Raw genomic sequence first — 19,366 nt, forward strand, 5'->3', positions numbered from 1 at the left:
AGGTGTAAAGAAAAGAAAAAAAGACAGAGAGACGAGGTAAAAGCAACCTCCTAACAGAGACGGAAAGAACAGGAGAGGTGCAGATAGAGAGAGAGAGAGGAAAAGAGAAAAGAGACAAGAAAGAGATAACAGCGGAAGAGGGAAAGCCAGAAACAGTGAACCAAGGGGAAAATCATAAGTACTTACCTAGACTATTCTTCTTCTCTCCACATGTGCTTCCCAAGAGACCTGAAGGAACAGAAAGAAAACAAGGAAAAGACTGTGAACCTCTGCCTGGACAAAACGCACTGAGACTGAAAGAACAACCAAAGAAAACCATCCATTTACAAACTATCAATATACTCAACCAATAAAATAACCCTTACCTGTGTACCAGACGATTCTTGCGTAGTTATTCACGCCAACCCTGCAACACCGAGGTGCACAGGAGTTTCCAAAATGTCATAGTTTAATGATACAGATACATTCTTTGGAGCCCCTTTAACCTAGCAATCCCTTCCATTTCCCCCAAATCTTCTCATATTTATGGGGGCATCCCCTTGAATCGTATACCACTTTTTCTTGGGCTGCACACCAATCCACCCCATCTCCATTTCTGAAGGGAGGGGCCCTTGGCGGTATTCCAAGCGGCTGCAATTTCTCTCTTAGCCACCAGTGTCGCTGCTCTGACCAAAGTCCTGTCCGCTCTGGACCCTTCCATGTCTTCCGTTATACCCAATAGAACCATTTTTGGGGTCAGTATTTGCGATGTTCCCAAAGCATTGTTCAGCTCATGGTTTACTCCCTCCCAGTACACTTGAATCACGGGGCAGGACCATATCATATGGAAGAAATCGGCTTGGCCCCCACCGCACCGCGGGCACTGGGCAGAGCACCGGACACCAATCTTGTGCAGCCTATCTGAAAACAGATATGCTTTGTGTAGAAAATAGAATTGTATCGCCCTCAGTCTTGCGGACACCGCCAGCGCCCGGGGAGCCATCAGTGCCTCCGCCCAATCTGTCTCTTCAAGCGGTCCCACCCACTTCTCCCATCCCTTCCTAAGGTGGCTTAGATCCCCAGGTGCATTATTTACTAGCATTCTATAAATTTGGGAAACGCCTTTCTTCCCCAGACTTCCCATGAGTGTTTTAGCCTCAACTGGGTTGAATTCTGGCAAGGGGGCCGTCTCTTTCAGGTGTATACCAAGGGCATGCCGGAGTTAGAGATACCTAAAAAATTGCCTTGGGGACAATTGAAACTCTTGTTGTACTTCTTGGAAGGACTTCATTAAACCTCTGAAACATATTTGCATAAATGTTGCCTCTCCTCGCATCCCAATGTAGCTCCTGGTCTCATTTTCACAAGTTAACTGGTGCTGTGCTGTATTTCCCACTACAGGCTATAGAAATGCTGGTGTAATGTTCTAGCAAAGTAATTCAAATGTTAATATTTAGCGTGCCTCTATTTTGTCCTTTTCTGGTGTCCGAAAATGATGGCCCTAGTTTTGTCTAAATAACTGAAAAATCCTAAATGAGTTAACCGATGCAATTTTTTTGTTACCAACGATTCTTTCGCCTCATTATTTCATGCCAGAATTTAATGTTCAACTACTAATTCCCGTTCCCTCAGGAATTACAAAGTGCAATCTGTTATTACTTAAACTACGTAGTTCAGGACTTTTTCAGCTTTTTAAGTTAAAATTCATTACTCCATTTCTGCATTAACAATTTCAGTAGGATGAACGAAGATTAGTGAATGAAAATAGATCTTCTCTAATGCACGAGTACCATAGACCTGTTCGTTCAGATAGGCATTCTGTCTGTGGACCTAATTGCTATAAAATAACTCATTCAGCAGTTCGATGTCTTTATGAATGGCTCTCTGAAGACTGGGATGAGGTCTCAGACAGTTTTCGGTCTGAAAGAGAGCAATTGTCTAATCACCAACTCATTTAGTTTCACACATTTGTTATTGATAAATGTTTAGATAAAGTTTCTGATAAGCATAATAGCAAAACAATTTCAGATTTCTCATTTAACCACTAAAAAAACTAATCATAGTAACTGCCCCACCCCTTTGCACACCCATGGCCAGACTTGTTTACTTGTTGGGAACCTCTTTGTTCCCTGTCTTCCAACTCCTCAGTAAAATCAGCCCGACCAACAATCTCAGGTTATGCTCAGGTTATGCTTATAGGTGGTAATTCGGATCCAGTTCTTGAAGCCTGTGTAGCCTTGTCAGGACTGCTTCAATCCCCCATGAGGTGGCCTGCCAGGGACTGCCAGACCTATTAATTTTTTCATGTGGCGATTTGCACTTTACTTTTTCCATGGCTATTACAGTCCACAATTTGGTGTAATACCTGTTCAAGGTAGGAGGGTTTTAGTGCTTCCAATCAGCCAGTATGAGTTGTCTAGAGGTTGACTAGTGTTCCAATTTTTTGCCCATGTCTTTGGCGCTAGAACCCTGCAATCCCAGCAGAAACTGCAGTTGTATCTTGAATCGGATATCCAATTATCTGTTTAATCTTGCAGCTGCTTTCTTTCCAAAAGCGCTTCAGTTTACCATAGGACCACCAATTGTGCAGGACCATACATACATACATACATACATACATCCCTACCAATCTCCAGCATCGATCTTGTGTTCCCAGGTATACCTGTTTTAGGAGCTGGGGAGTAAGGTACCAATCATACAGCATTTTATATACCTGTTCCCTACTGAGAACAATTTTATGAGAGTTATGTACACCTTCCCACTCTCTGTCACTTATTTCTCACACTGCAGTGTTTTCCCATGTTTTTTCAAACTCCCATGTTCACGACGTGTGGCTGTAGGTACACATGGTTTGCATACTCCTGTCATCTTGTGTTGGGTGCAGATGTGTGCAAATAGTGTTTCTGCGAAGAAGTCTTTCGAGTCACAAGATAGAGTGACTCCTCCTCTGAGTGAAAATGCACATGGGCATCGACTCCATAGTTAGATTGTTCTGTTTCTGCCCTTGGAATCAGACATGTGCTCCTGTGCTGTGGTTCAACACCGTTCCGGTGCTCTTTTTGCTTCACACAGTCCCTTCCTCTCCGTCAGTGTTGCCTTTGATCGCATTCCTATTTTACCTTGTTCATCGACTGATATAAATTACGATCAAGTCAGGTTTGTCTCGACCGCAGCCCCCCCACCCTCCATGGGGCCTCCTCCAGTCTCCATTGGGTCTCTCAAGAATGTCTCACCAGTGATGGAACCAACGTCCTTGCTGAAACACAATAAGGCTGACTGCGATGCTTGCCGCTGCTTCTGCTTGAAGAAAACTCGTCACGACTGTCTCACTCACCAGCTCGAGATGTCGCGGAGGAACATGGAAGACACACTGGAACATTTTAGTCCCAACAACGTAGAGGAAGAGGCATTCTCCATCAAGGGCAGCTACAGATCCGACCTTGAGATCAACGTGGAGATAGAGAACCTCCCACCTACTCAACAGTCTGAGAGTATGGTATCCCCTTCTCCTCTCTGGCTAAAAGACAGTCAGCCTCTGTCGAACATCAAACAGAGGCTCTTGGTCCGCAACTGCCTTCCAGCCATGGTCACCACTGAGCAGCTACTTGGGACACCCCATCCACCAACTCTGCTCCTAAAAAAAACATGCCAAGCAGACTGCTTCGTCACTGGCCACTTCGTCATTGGACAGGCCCGAACTTCAGTGCCAAACTGACCTATGGAATTGAGTTCCTCTCCTTTGACACCGAGCAGACCTTCAGTACCAAAATGAAACCTCTTTTGGAACCAACCATCTTGACGCCGATCTCCAAGGCTGATACCGACTGAGCAGTGGAGCCCACCCTCCATCTACTGCAAGAACAATTGGACTCAAAACAGAGACAGATTGTTATCCAGCCTCATTCAGGCCACATCCTTTCTCGCCCTTTCACAGCAGTGGCTCAGCCAGCCAAAAGACAATTAAGAGGCCCTTAACACTCCATGCACTTAGAAGATCCGTAGGAAGACAGATAAGGCTACTAGCCCTTTGACTGTCGCACCACAATCACTACCACTCATTTCACCTCCTTTGCTTTCACCCTTCCCACTTCATTCTTTAGGGGACCCATCCGATATTTTTCACCACAGGGATCTCAACACACTGAAACTGCTGCCCATATTGGGATACAGGACACTTTTGACACTCCTCCTGAGGGTGGCCAGTTGATGATATAAACTTGCCAGGAGATACAGACCCTGACCTTTATCCCGCCTGCCCCTCTCCCCTGATGACTCTACTACCAGGAGATTATCAGTTGGGAGGCTTCATTCCATCAAGTGGATCTTCATAAGGAGCCATTAGAGGAAGGTTTTCTGTTTGACACACTGTCTTCCACACACCGATCCACCCAATATCTTCCAGTGCTCAAGGGCATGCTTAGATACATCCAGGAAATTTTTAAAGACCCTATTAGAGGTAGTGTATATAATACCTAGGGTGGACAAGCAGTACAAGACCTCCCCATCTGACTATTTATATTCAGAGGCATCTTCCGCCAGATTCCCTGGTAATTACCACTGCACATAAGTGAGCAACCTCCCAGGCTAATGGAGATGCCCCACTACCAGATAAGGAGAGTAAAAGAATTGATGCAGTGGGGAAACAGGTGGCAGCAAAATCAGCCAACCATTGGCAGATTGCAAACTCCATGGTCCTCATTGCAAGGTATGACTATGCTCACTGGGACGAAATGGAGGACCTCCTCAGATACCTCCCAGAAGAGAACAGAAAACGAGGCCAAAAGCTTGTCTCAGAGGACAAGCTAATTTCAAATACTTCAATCTGCTGCATCTTAGATTTAGCTGACACTGCAGCCCGGCAGGGTGGTCAGTACAAGCATTCTCTTAAGAAGACCTCCATGGCACTGTATTTCTGGTTTTAAGTCAGGAGTTCACCAAAATGAGCTGCACATGCCCTTTGATACAAACACCAGGTCCCTGTGGGCTCCTTTTGCCTCCCCTCCTACAGTGGAGGATCAAGACCAACCTTTTTGAACACTTCCACTTTATACCAATGCACCCTGGTCCAACACACCTCTCCCAGGAGTTATTTCAGAGAATCTCACAGAGGTAATAGCAAGAGGTAAGGGTAGTTCCCCAAAAGGAGCTACACCCGCAACCAAGCCCTGACTCACCTCTTCTACCTCCCGACCATATGACACCTGTCAGGGGATGCTTACAAAATTTTCTACCCATATTGCAAACAGTCACCTCAGACTAGTGGGTGTTGAATATTATCCAACATGGTTATTGTCTGGAGCTCACTACCACACATCTGAAATATTCAACCTCCCCAACACAGGCTATCTGTGGAACATCAAACACTACTCAAAGAGGAGTTCAAAGCTCTCCTCCTCAAAGGAGCTATATTACCCGCCCCCATCCTTGAGCAAAGTACCAACATTTACTCTCTATACTTCCTAATACCTAAAAAGGATAGTTCCTTAAGTAGCATTCTAGATCTCAGGCCGCTAAACGAATACATACTATCAGAACACTTCCACATGGTAACCCTTCAGGATGTCATCCTGCTTCTATAGTAAGCGGACTTGATGACTTCATTAGACCTAAAGGATGCCAATTTCCACACCCCAATACACCGGACAGAACACTGATACCTCAGGCTTGTAATAGACAGAAAACACTATCAATTCTAGGTCCTCCCTTTCAGGGTGACAACTGCACCTCGAGTATGCACCAAGTGCCTTGCAGTAGGTGCTCCACACCTGCGAGTCAGGGAGTCCACATATTTCCATATATCAACGATTGGCTGATCAAAGCAGCCAACCATCAACAGTGTCTAAACCATCCTCCAATCACAATATATCTACTTCATCACTTAGAGTTCACCATCAAAGCTACCAAGTCCCAACTCCAACCTCTCCAGAACCAGCCTTACCTAGGGGCTATCCTAAACACGGAAATAGGCCTGGCTTATCCCAATCCTGCAAGGATTCAGCCCTTCAAACACATATACCCTTGTTTCAGCCAAATTAGCATCTTACAGTCAGGATAGTCATGTACCTCCTAGGCATGATGGCCTCCTGCATTGCCTTAGTACCTCATGCACGGCTGCACACGCGTCCATTGCAGGAATGTCTAGCTCAACAGTGTTCTTAGACACAGGGGCATTGGGACGATTTAGTGTTGATCATCTGCCGGACTCAAAACACTCTGCAGTGGTGGAACACCAGCAACCTGTTGCAGGCGCGGTATTTCCTCAACCCTGTTCCGCACACCATTCTAACAGACACATAACTCATGGGGTGGGGTGCACACTTACAGAATCTCATAGTGCATGTCCTGTGGTAGACCAAACACCTGGATCTCCACAGCAACTACCTAGAGCTGCTAGCAGTTCAACTAGCAATGAAAGCATTCCTACCTTACCTGATCAGCAAGGTTGTCCAAGTCCGAACTGACAATATGACCGCCATGTACTACCTACAGAAACAAGGGGGTGACACGTTCTCCACAACTGTTGCATCTATCTCTTCCCGTCACAACATCCACCTGTTAGCACAGTATGTACCGGGGTTGGACAACGATTTTGCTGACCTCCTCAGCAGGATGCTGCAAAAAGTCCATGAGTGGGAACTCCACTCGCAGATCCTCCTCTGATACTGCCACAAATGAGGGTTCCCTCAAATAGATCTTTTTGCAACCGCAGACAACACCAAATCCCAAATTTTGACTCCAAGTTCCCACAGTCCAGCTGTAGTACGCTATGGATGGATTGATCGATCAAAGACATTTACCTACACTTCTCATTCTCTGCCTCTTCCATTTGTGGTTCAGAGGCTCAGGCAAAGGGCTCTCACGCTCATCCTAGTGGCTCCCACATGAGTTTGCCAGCGCTGGTTCAATTCTTCTAGACCTTTCTTTAGTTCACCACGAGAAGCTCCCCAACAGGCCAGAGCGTCTCACGCTGAACCATAGAGAAATAAGGCACCCGGATCCCAAATCTCTGAACCTAGCTATTTAGCTCCTGAGGTAATAGAATTTAGTTCCTCAATCTTCCACCTGAGTGCATGACCATGCTCAGAGAAACTCGTAGATCTACGACTCGTGCATGCTATGCAGCCAAGTGGAAGAGGTTTGTAATCTACTGTCACTCTAAACAAATTGACCCTTTTAAGGCAACAGTAAAAAAACATTGTCTGTTATTTGCTACATTTACAGATCTCTGGCCTAGCCTTCACTTCCATATGGTTACATCTGGCCGCAGTAGCTACCTATCTTCAAAATAGGCAACACATTTCTCTCTTCAGAATTCCAGTAATGCAAGGTTTCAAAAGAGCAATTCCACCACGGGATCCACCTGCACCCTCATGGAATCTCAACATTTTCCTTACATGACTTATGTGATTTGAGCTCCTGCACGCTTTCCTCCTTCAGTTTCTCTCTTAGAAGGTGGATTTTTGTTGTTGTTATTACCTCACTCCGACGTGTTAGTGAGCTTCAGGGATTAACTTTAGAAGAACCCTTCTTCCAACTCCATAGAGGCAGGGTTGTCCTTTGCACCAACCCCAAATTCCTTCCAAAGGTAGTCTCTCATTTACATCTCAATCAATTGATTTACTTGTCTTTTTCCTCCACCCAGACTCTGTTGCTGAACAGGCTCTTCATACATTAGATATCAAAAGAGCCCTCATGCTACATTGATGGGACAAAAACCTTTGGAAAAATTCAACAAATTTTTGTGGCTTTCTTACAACCTCATAAAAGAAAGATTGAATCGAAATCAGGCATTGCCAGATGGATATTTAAATTCATTCAAACTAATACTGAAGCTAAAAGAACTATGCCTTCACCTCCTAGAACACACTCTACTTGGGGAAAAAAAGGAGCTTCAGTGGCCTTTCTTGCAAACATGCCAATAGCTGACATATGTAAAGCAGCTACCTGGTCTTCCCAACACACTTTCACTAAACACTACTGTGTGGATGTTCTAGCATGCCATCAAGCTAATGTGGGTCAGGCAGTGCTTCAGTCACTTTTCCAGACAACTGCAATGCCCACAGGTCAGCCACTGGTTTTGGGGAGGATTGCTTTACAGTCTGTGCAATGCATGTGTATCTGCAGCCGCACATACCTTGAATGGAAAATGTTACTTACCCTGTAAGCATCTGTTGTGGCATGTAGTGCTGTAGATTCACATGCACCCACTCTCCTCCTCAGACACCTGTGGCTGTTACAGTTTTTTCTCCTATTACATGTTTTCCCTTTTATGCTGTATGGACATCTCTTCACTTATCACTTAGTTTCACACTCCATCCTCACCCGCTGTGCGGGAAAGCATACTAACAATGGAGTTGATGCCCATGTGCATTATCACCAGGAGGAGAAGTCTCACTCTACCTTGTGATTCGAAAGACTTCTTTGAAGAAAAACAACTTGCACGTGGCCTGACCCAACACTACAAGAGTATGCAAAGTATGTAAATCTACAGCGCTTCATGGAACAAAAAGAGTCTTACAGGGTGAGTGGCATTTTACTTCTTTTTTCTGTTTCTCAAATTGGAGAGTGGGTAAAGATTGGATATGACTACCCGAGATTCCAGGCATGATTTAATATACTTTTCAAAGTCAGTGATTGCCCACATAGCCCCCACCCTTATATGGGGGTGCATAACCCAAAGGCACACCTGGGCACATGTTAAATGGTTCTGTTAAATACGTTTAAACTGTGCTTTGCATTGTTGAAAAGATTCGATCTCTCTCGCTTATAATACGGCACTTTACTTCTCTCCACCTGAAAAATATTGAGCCATACTGTGCTGGTATAAACTCTGGGTTCTGATGTATGTGGGTGTAAGGTGATTATGTTGTGACTCCCCAACCTACTGTCTTCCATGTCTCCTGACTTCATGATTGTTCGAAGTATGTCACTTGCAATAGCTTCTTAGGTCTTACCTGCTTTGGCAGCCAAGGCACACCCCAGAGAAGCTTATCCATTACTGCTCCATCCATGAATACCCACTTTTGTCAGATTCTCTTACTGTCCCCTCTAGAAGGGTCTGCAACTGGGTTGCTTGGTAATAACTCCATAAATCAGGAAATTATAATCCCCCTTTGGTTCTAGTGGCTATCATGTTTCATACCCTCTTCCTGCTCCAGCTAAACATTTCTAGTTGCTTTTGTGAAGCCAGCAGCTCTGCCTGTTGCAGGGGCTATGCGATGGCCTGAAACAAATACAGAAGTCTCAGCAGTAAATTCATTATAATTGGGGCTATTCCTCCCAGCCACGATAATGGTGTGATATCTCTTCTATTAAGGTCTTACAGCATTTCCTTCTTCAGTACCTCCCAGTTCGTGTGCATCATATTAGATAAAGAGGGAATGAGGTCTGTGCTGAAATATTTTATATGAAGGGCTGACCATCTAAATAGAAAGCTCTCTGTTTGGCCAGCCCCCTCCTCCTGCATTAATGTCAAATTAACTATCTCTCACTTCCCAATAATAATTTTAATCCCTGCAATTTTCTCAAAGTGGTCCACATGCATAGCTTGTGGGTTTCCCTGCCAAAGTCAATTCCATAGATATCCCAGTCCGCTTGCAACATCACCACATGTGGTTCTATTGTTACTGAACAGAAGGGGGGTGACAGCAGACAACATTGTCTAGTTCCTCTCTGCAGCCTTACCACCTCTGAGCTTCTCACATTGACTAAAATATTCGCTTTTAGGGGCATTACAGTTGGCCAGCATCCATCTACACATCTGCCCTCCAAATTTAGATAGTACTGATACTAATTAAGAGCAGCTGACACAAATGCTGCATCAAACATGAGCAAAAAGGCCAGGGTACTTTTCTTAGTGGCCTTTTCCACCAGATGTGATACCCTCCTAATATTATTGTGGGCCTGCTGACCTTTAATCACCAACTCATTTAATGAGAAGGGATTGAACCTAAGCCACCAAATGTCCTCATGCATCAGCTTGTCTGAACCATGTGAATCAATATAAAACTCTTATTTTTGGTTTCGTTGAGGATAAACCTGAATCACTCTGCACAATTACTTAGCCACTGTCTAGTTGACATCACTGACTCTAATTTTGGTTGATTTAAAAAATTCAAAAGATGGACGTTACACCTTCGAAACTTAAAGAAGGGTGTCGGTAGCCACTCTCTGAGTCTACTGTGATTAAGGTCCTTGGTAATGTTTGAAACAAATTGTAACTCAGGATGCTTCTAGATGTTTTGTGGCCTCCATCAAATACTTCTTAGGACACACAACATTTGTGCTCCTCTCTGTTCCCAGTCACCTTCATTTGCCACTCTATCACTCAAATTCAGCTTACATTCTGCACATGCACTCATACTTCATGGGCACAATTTCCCTAAGACTGCATAAAAAGTAGAATGTAAAGACTCACAGCCTGATTTAGAGTTTGACCAACTGGTTACTAAGTCACAGATGTGAATGTGACGTATGTCCTATCTGCTGTAATACAAGTACATTTAAGTCTGTGGCCCTTGTACTATGGCAGATAGGATATCTGGCTCGTTTTAAGTTTCTGTCTATCAAATTTTAAATCTGCAGACAGACCCACCCCAGGTTCTCAGAGATGGTTTGATTTTCATGTCAATATTCAATTATTGTCTTGCTGCTACATCACTATCCCCATTAACATGTGTTACTGGCGAGAACAAGCTTTCCCATATTGGTACCAAGATGTGTGACAAGAGGGACACACTCTTCATGATCCGAAGAGGTGTTGCTGCAAAGTCCTGGAGAGAGTTTAAGGGATTTTCAGCTGTTCTTCTCTGTGGTGCTCCAAATGTATTAAGATCCTGGGATAGGGTGAGTGGCTGGGGGTCTCAGAGTAGTCTTCAAATTAAATTTGTAAGTTGCTGCTTGAGGGATAAACAAATTACATTTTGCTAATTTTATTGCAGTTCTATATCGAAATCTCAAACACTAATATTTGATAAGTAAGGCACTTTTCTTATGCACTTTAAACACACTCTGCCAGGAAGAGTGATTGCCATTCGGCCTATTTTTACTTTATTGTACAATAAAACCTATTTCTTATTATATTTGTGTTAACTTTTTTCATATTCATTTTTGAACTAGAATTAGTCTGATGCACATTTTGTACTTTTGCAGAAAAGTGAATTGTTAAAGACCGAGGGAAATAAAGAATTCAACAGCCAGCGCTTTGAATCTGCTATTAAATGGTATACCGAAGCTATTGATCATCAGTAAGTACTTCATATGTAGACGATTTGTGACCTAATAAGTATTTTTTTGTTTTGTAGCTAGTTTGTTTGAAATTCATATTCTTTCCCCAACCCTGTTTACTAGAGGAAGATCTAGACTATTTAAAAAAATAAAAATAAAAATAAGTGCAGAACCACAGAATATCTCCTGGCACAATATTTAGGATTGCTTCCCTGTTAATACATTTGTAGGTCAGTCTGACATCTCGTCAGAGGCAAACAGTTTTACACAGTTTTGAGATGAACAAGATATAATTCTTGTAGACGTAGCTCTCTTAACTGACCCATTGTCAATTAGCCAACTTTAACATCTTGACCCATTTATTTTTATTAGTCTTACAGGCATCTTGTGTGCATACATCCCAGTAGCAGCAGTATGATATTTGTTGGACTGCTTTTTAAAGGACTTTGTTTAATCACAGTTTGTCTTTAGAAATTCAGCAGTGTTGTAGAAGCATTTCCCTACATTCTGCCCAGGAATATATCTGATCAGGATTACTCAGAGTACTTGGGAGAGGCATATTAAAGAGACATGGCTCACAGTGATTTCAGCTGCTATTTTGAAGTGTTTTTCCAAAGGTACTTTCAGTAGGCTTAAACCTCTTCTCTGGAGTTTTCAAGGTCATGTCAAGTCCTTGGGCCTTTTGGGGGAAGTAGTGTGCTTTCAGAATACCTAGTACAAAAGCCAAAACAAGGTGGAGGAAATTCCTGTTCATTTTTGTTACTGCGTTGGCTACAGTCACATCTTAGCCAAAGGTCGCAGCAAGAATGGCCTCCATTGATGGCTGTTACATTGCTTGTAAATTTAATGTGACACCATCTTCGACTGGTACATCAATAATAAAGCATAGAAAATACCATTTCATGTTGACTGCCAGGTTCTATTACCCTTGCCAGTGCTTCTGTGTCAAATAAGCATTGGCAAAGGCAGTATCAGGTAGGTGTGGCTAGCGATTTGATAAGCATGATCAAAGCCAACTGGGCACAGCAGGACCAATTGGCTTTGACAGTGTTTGTTGGTAACAGAACGGGGAGGGTGGGTGGTGAACTAATATGTCACATGCTGCCTTTGTAAAACTTTACAACTTTTACTTGTATTTAATTAATTGTTTCTATGAATTAGTTAGAATGAAGTTTGACCAACTGTTTACTACTATTTATGTGAATATACCCTATATTCTAACTAATTAACGAGAGCTGTGTTGCACAAATGCTTAAAATGTTGCTAGCAGGTACTCGTATTAAGTAACAAGAAAAAAACCTCAGAATGTAATGAAAGTTAAGAAGATTATTAAGACTCGTGAGAAAGATTTCAGTCTTTTGGGTAGCTCATATGACTGTGATTAGCTGTGGGGCTTCATCAGTTATGTGCTTCATTTCTGTGTTTTTTGGCACAGAGGTACTTAACTTTACAAATTTGACATGAAACCTATTTTAAACGTATGTGAATGTAATCTTTGCTTCATCTTATTCTAAGGTAAAAATGAATAAATATGATAGAGACCGAAAATGTGCAAAAGTAACTGCTTTAAAGGCTGGGGGTGTTTTTTTAAAAATTTTTTTTTAAAGTATTCCTTTCTTAATGATTGAGATAAAATAACTAAAGTGTTTTTTTGTTTGTTTGTTTTTTTATTTAGCCCTAAAAATCATCTTCTGTATGGCAACCGAGCCCTTTGCTATCTACGCCTTTCTCAGTACATGTATGTATACTCCTTGAAGTGGTATAAATAATTAACATGGAAACAGTGCCGTTTTATACAGGAGCTAAATGATGTGTGCTGTATTATTCAATCATTTGGTCAATTAGGGTTTTATTTCTAGGTTTAGTAGCACTTTAATTTGCTATGCACTATGTAGGTGCTATTTGCTTGTCTGGGTTACCATACATTACATTATCCAAGTGTTCTTTTTCTGTCGTACATATACGATTGTTACATATGTATATAACCTGCTATGTGAATGTTTAAGAAACTTGTCCCTTTTCTCAACTCTCTTGGCATATTTATCAGCAGTCTCAAATGGTTCGGAGCTCCTTTGTAAAACTCTGCTGATTCCCAGCTAAGTTTATGTTCTGTAAGCATAAGTATGTATGTTAGAACCCAGGCACTCCTTTCCTACTCCAATAAAATTAAAATAATAAAAGTGAGAGTGAACAAATACAAAAAGATAAAACTCCTCAAAAACCAATGTAGCACATTCTATATCACAGTTGGTGACCATGTACCCGAAATTTTGATCTCAAGGCACGTTGATAATCAACATAGTCAGGCAAATAGACAGGAGCTAATTAATCATGGAGTTCCTGGAAAATTGCACCAGCATTGCCTAAGGAGACAGCTGCATCTGGTTAATAGCTTGCAAAAGCTTCATTGCTGTAACCACTCCATTAAATAGAATGGTCCTTACGTAAAATAATTGCAAGCATCCAAAAAGTAGATAGTATCAGAACTAAAGTCTCTAAAACCATTAGCTTTGTGGGTGGTAACTACTATGAATGCACTTAATTCCATTTTTATTTGTTGATCAAAAAAAATCATCCATGTAGAGGGAGGACAGTGACATTTTTGGGCTATTAATGGTCATCCAGATAAGTCCTATTAGACTGCATGGGGACACAGCAAGAGAACCGCTGTAACCCCCATACTTGTATTACCTAAGGAGGAAACATCTATCACTGCCAAAGAGCATGACATGATGGATTCGAAAATTGGACAGATCAAGAGCTATTCCTCCTAGAGACTGAAATACAAAACGCAATATCAATGTCACATTTATCAACTAACATGTAGCTAGCCAACATTTTTGCACCCAAAATATCAGCACGTCTGAACAATTTGGAAATCTTTGAAGAAACAATGAAAAGGGAGAAAAGGTCGAAGCATGATATATGGAAAATGCTTCCTTCTTGTCAGCTTTTTCTTGGAATATCGATAGGTTCAACCGATGGATAAGTGAGGTTGCTATAAACATGTATCGATTTACCTGCAGATTTCTCAGCTTTTGAATATGAAAACTTTCAATCATTCTTCCACACTGCAAACAACAAAACAATGATGTCACTAAAGCCTTAAAGGGGCTACCCTTGCTACATTCCTTTTTTTTCTGAACACTTCAACACATATATAAGAGTTTCTCAATGGAAAAATTCCATACACATTTCCTCCCAAACGTTCAGGTTAGGGAGTCAGAATGGTCAGATATCAGTTACAGACCCCACAACATTTGTTTGTGGTGTCTGGGGTCAGAGCTTGACTCAAGGTTGTGTGAATTCTGTCTCCGCATGCATCGGAAAGTGATCACAGAGACGGAGGCTGTAGGAAGCTGGCTATCTATGTAGTGTAACAAATATAAGGAGACACTGGGGGTCATTCTGACCCTGGCGGTAATTACCGCCATGGCGGAGGTTGGCGGTAGCACCGCCAACAGGCTGGCGGTGCACCGCCGGGCATTCTGACCGCGGCGGTACAGCCGCGGCCAGAAGCGGAAAGCCGGCGGGGTACCGCCGACTTTCCGCTGCCCATGGGGATTCTGACACCGCTTACCGCCATCCTGTTCCTGGCGGTTCGCCCGCCATGAACAGGATGGCGGTATGGGGTGCCGTGGGGCCCCTGGGGGCCCCTGCAGTGCCCATGCCAATGGCATGGGCACTGCAGGGGCCCCCGTAAGAGGGACCCACAAAGAATTTCAGTGTCTGCTTTGCAGACACTGAAATTCGCGACGGGTGCAACTGCACGCGTCGCACCTTCCCACTCCGCCGGCTCCATTCTGAGCCGGCTTCCTCGTGGGAAGGGTGTTTCCCGCTGGGCTGGCGGGCGGACTTTTGGCGGTCGCCCGCCAGCCCAGTGGGAAAGCCAGAATGACCGCCGCGGTCTTTCGGCGGGAACCGCTTGGCGGGCGGCGACCGCCGTCCGCCGCGGTCAGAATCACCCCCACTATGTAGATAGTCAAGGTGACCCTTATTGTTTTACAGCGGTTAAAATATTAATCCCAAATGGTCTCTTTTGTGGTACTGTGGATGAACAATTTAGTCATTACAGAGTGTAGTGCTAAGTATTTGTTGAACATTCAGAGTCAATAAATGTGACACACAATCAATAATAAACCAAGTACTATGTTTAGAAAAATGAAGTTATTTTTATAGAATGTTTTAACACCAGAAAACTACAAAAGAAGGTAAGTACTGTTGCAGTGTATCAATTTTTGCAAGTAAGTAACAGTTCACTCAAATGCACTTTTACGCTGTAAAGGGACTTCCTTAGAATAAAGTTTTTGTACTGCATAGGGGTCTGTGCCTTTCATTCTCAGGGTTCCCCTTTAGGTCGAAGGGTGCTAGGTGGACAAGGCCACAAGAAACATCAGTAGTTCAGTTTTACCTGCCATTGGTCGTCTGAATGCAGAGGTGCTGGATGGGTCGAGTGCCTTGCGCACTGCACGGTTGGCTTAGCGGGGAGTCACGTAGAAACAGGCTGCAGAGGGGGACTTGGGGACAATTCAGGAGCTCCCAATTGGGGGCTCGGTCCGCGAGGGTGGTGGGAGCAAGGAAGCACCATTGGTTGTCGTGGACCTGTGCAGTGGGGCTTAGGTGCAGGTGTTTTTGGTCTTCCTGTGCTCCTGCGTCAAGGCCCCAATACTTCTTGGGTGCACCTGCAAGAAGGGAACAAAAACAGAGCAGCTGGTCCACTCTTGATGGTAACCTCTGCGATGTTGACATCTCTTGACGGCTGGACTATGGTTGTGGCGTTTTAGTTCGATCCGGACTCAAACAAGTGTTAGTGGGTGAAGAGGTCTAGTACCCCGGGTGTTGCTGCAGGACGGCTCCGCCAGGTCCTGAGGTCTTCTCACTTGGTGGGAAAACAGGTTGGTCCTGCTGGAGCTGGGTGACCTCCTACTGAGCAACTTCTGCTTCAGTGGACCCGGTGGTCAGCAGTACGGTGAACTGGACGTTGCCGTTGGTGCCTTCAGGTGCAGGGAAGTGGCTCCTCCACTTCAAGGGGGATGTTGATGGCTTTGCGAAGTGCTGGAGGCTCTCCGAAGCTTTTAGAGGATGCACAGCTGCAGAACGAGTCAGGTTGTCACAAGTGTCAGGATCAGGTATGCAGACAGGGTTTTTCACCACAGTCAACCAGCACTCCGCAGTTCTCGCTTCTTCGGCTCTTCTTCATCCTATTCTTTCCTCAGTTAGGAGAATCTGTTCTTTTGGATGTCAGAGGGCTACCTTAATAGGGGAGTTTAGGGTAGTAGCTGATGGGCTACTCACCCCTGTGATGACTACACCCCATATATGACCACTTCCTGTGGGGAGTGGGCATAACCCTCTCCCAGAGTTTCTAGTTCCACCAAAAACAAGATGGTGGAACCCTTCTTTCTTGGAGCACATCAAGCAGCCCACCTTCGAGGGGTGACTAGTCTGTTAGTGCACCAAGCTTACCTGCATAGCTAATTTCCCACCTACCCTGGTGTCAGTGGGCATCAGGGCAGATGGTGGCAACTCCCTGGTCTGGAGGAAGCCGGGTTCGCATACCAAAGGCGGCAGGGTCTTTGAAGTTCCTGGTCTTGGTATGCAGATTCACTAGCCATCCTGTTGGAGGAGGCGATAACAGGCATTGTTTCTGGTCTCTGAAAGTGTGGGCTCTCACCTCCGGGGAGCCAGAAACATGTCTGTGGTGGCGGACTGGTCTGTACCAGTCAACCAGCACACTATAGAGGACTAGTCGGTATTCGGAGACACTTCTGGCATAAGACTGGATTTATTGAGACAATGTGTTTGATACCAAACAACATAGGTTTTCAGTGAAGTCATTATATAGCTGGGTAACTCATGTTGACCAGTGCCCATACATACCTTAAGATGGCTTCTCCGTTCAATTGTAAAGTCTAAGTAATTGAACTAGACTGCTCAGGCAGCTATGTCCTCACCTCAAATATAATGCACCCTGCCTTAGGGCTCTAGAGCCTACTGTAGGAGTAGCTTACATATATTTAGATGCAGTGACTGGGTCATGACACACAATGTGTGTGCCATGTTGTCTTTGTCACTCATGGCTTGCTCCATGATGTAGTCTGCATTGGAAGGCTGTGTGCAATTTGTAGGGGGGTCCTTTAGGGTGAACAATACATGCTGCAGCGCATAGGGACTCTCTCTAGTATCCATGCCCTAAGTACTAGGGGTACCATGTGATAGAGACTTACAGCTGCACTAGAGGGTGTGCCAATTGTATACAATTAGACCTTTTATCTTGTGTTAGGGAAAAGTACTGGTGCTGGGGACCTGTTTGGCTGCATCCCAGTGGACCTCAGTCGAGAAACCTCAGTACCAGTGACAAAAAGTGGGGGTGACCGTGTCCAAAAGGGGCACTTTTCTACAGAGGCTAAGCCTTTTATGGCCCAGATTCAAGATGAGCTTCGGGCTCATCGTCTTTCCTGTTTGAGGTTTAGGTTGCCATCCTCCCCTTTTTCAAGATCACCAAGGGTAAAACAACACAACCATTTAATAAAAGCAGCAACACCAGTCCCTTTCCATGGTTAATTCACTGAGGCACTCTCTGCCTCCTGCAGTTTGAGTCAAGTGGTGATTATACTACCTCCTGAAGGTGCAGCGCAGGCTGTTCCACTGTCCCCGGCTCTGTCACCAGGGCCTATTCTTGAACCTCAGAACTCAGGGTCATTTACAGTACTTCTGCAGTGTCCCATGCTGCAGGAGGCCTACCCAGAGTTCCCCGCTTAAGGGGTGGATCCTTCCTTCTTCCTCAATCCGATATTTAATATGTTTAGGCTGAAAGGGGTTCCTTCTGGAGTGTCTTGCACACCCGGTAAACGCTATGGGACCCCATATGGGGTGACAGAGGTGAGTCCTTTCCAGTGCTATTTGGCTCCGTTACTTGTCCAGTGCTGTTGAAGTTCATGCAGATGCTGCCTTTTTGCTGATTAACTTGTTCCTGCAGAATGAGAGATTCAAGAGGCTATTTATTGCTCAGTGTTAGAAATGTGGTCTTTGGTTGGCAGTCAGGTTACCCCCCGGTCCAAGCAAGGACCCTCACTCTAGTCAGGGTAAAGGAGAATCACCCTCAGTTAACCCCCACTCACCCCCTTGGTAGCTTGGCATGAGCAAGCAGGCTTAACTTAACAGAAGCAATGTGTAAAGTATTTGTACCAACACACACAGTAATACAGGATATTTTAAAAGAATAAGAGTCTTAATCCTCAGAAAACAGTGAGAATGCTGATGTTACGCAAAGTACCTGGTTAGCGTAAAAAATAAAGCTGCATGGGCGAACGTGCGTCAGAAAAAGGCAGCGATGCGTTGATTCTTTTCTCGCAAGGGAGGTGGTGCGTTGTTTCTTCTTTGGTCAGGTCGCCGATGTGTCATTTCTTCTCCCTCACAAGAGAGCGATGCATCGATTTCCGGATGGAGCACTTCAGATCCGCGCAGAGTCGGGTTGACTTTGATGGCCAGGGACGATGCGTGGAAAATACTGTTGCACAGTGTTAGAAAACTGCACTGTGTGGGGTTTGCGTCGTTATCAGCCGCCATAAGCGGGTTTTGCGTGTCGTTTCTCTAACCGCGATGCATCGATCTCCCAGCCGCGATGCAGGTGGAACGTCGATTTCAGGCCGTTAAACTGGCGGCGTGTCGTTTATCAGCCACGTTGCGGAAGGTGTGTCAAAAAATTCCCCGCACAGCGTTCTTTGCATGGATTTTCCGTTCTTGTCTGCCAACTTCATCTTTCAAGGGCCCAGGGACTGGATAGGACACCACTTGGCAGGCCAGGAGTCTCAGCAGAAAGTCCAGGTGCTGGCAGTGGAAGTCATTGATGGCCCTGAGACTTCAACAACAGGAGGCAAGCTCAGTTCAAGCCCTTGGAGATTCTCCTCAAGCAGGAATGCACAACAAAGTCCAGTCTTTGTCCCCTTTCACAGGCAGAAGCAGCAACTGCAGGATAGCCCAACAAAGCACAGTCACAGGCAGGGACAGCACTTCTCCTCAGCCCTTCTCCTTGGCAGAGGTTCCTCTTGAATCCAGAAGTGATCTAACTTTCAGGGGTTTTGGGTCCACTACTTACACTTCTTTCTGCCTTTGAAGTAGGCAAACTTCAAAAGAAAGTCTCTCTTGTTTGTAAGATCCT

The 19,366-nt window shown here is 44.5% G+C and overlaps 1 protein-coding gene across 4 annotated transcripts in view; it reads left to right on the forward strand.

Annotated features, from left to right (window-relative positions):
* Positions 1 to 19,366, forward strand: part of LOC138248711 (E3 ubiquitin-protein ligase TTC3-like) — a 1,399,506-nt gene that overhangs the window by 152,719 nt on the left and 1,227,421 nt on the right. For all 4 annotated transcript variants that reach the window (XM_069202543.1, XM_069202544.1, XM_069202547.1 and 1 more), the window contains exons 9-10: positions 11,131 to 11,225; positions 12,881 to 12,943. In XM_069202543.1, coding sequence (XP_069058644.1) covers positions 11,131 to 11,225; positions 12,881 to 12,943 — 158 coding nt within the window. The remainder of the gene's footprint in view (positions 1 to 11,130; positions 11,226 to 12,880; positions 12,944 to 19,366) is intronic.

Source organism: Pleurodeles waltl, chromosome 8 (assembly GCF_031143425.1).
Source record: "Pleurodeles waltl isolate 20211129_DDA chromosome 8, aPleWal1.hap1.20221129, whole genome shotgun sequence".
Lineage (NCBI taxonomy): Eukaryota > Metazoa > Chordata > Amphibia > Caudata > Salamandridae > Pleurodeles > Pleurodeles waltl.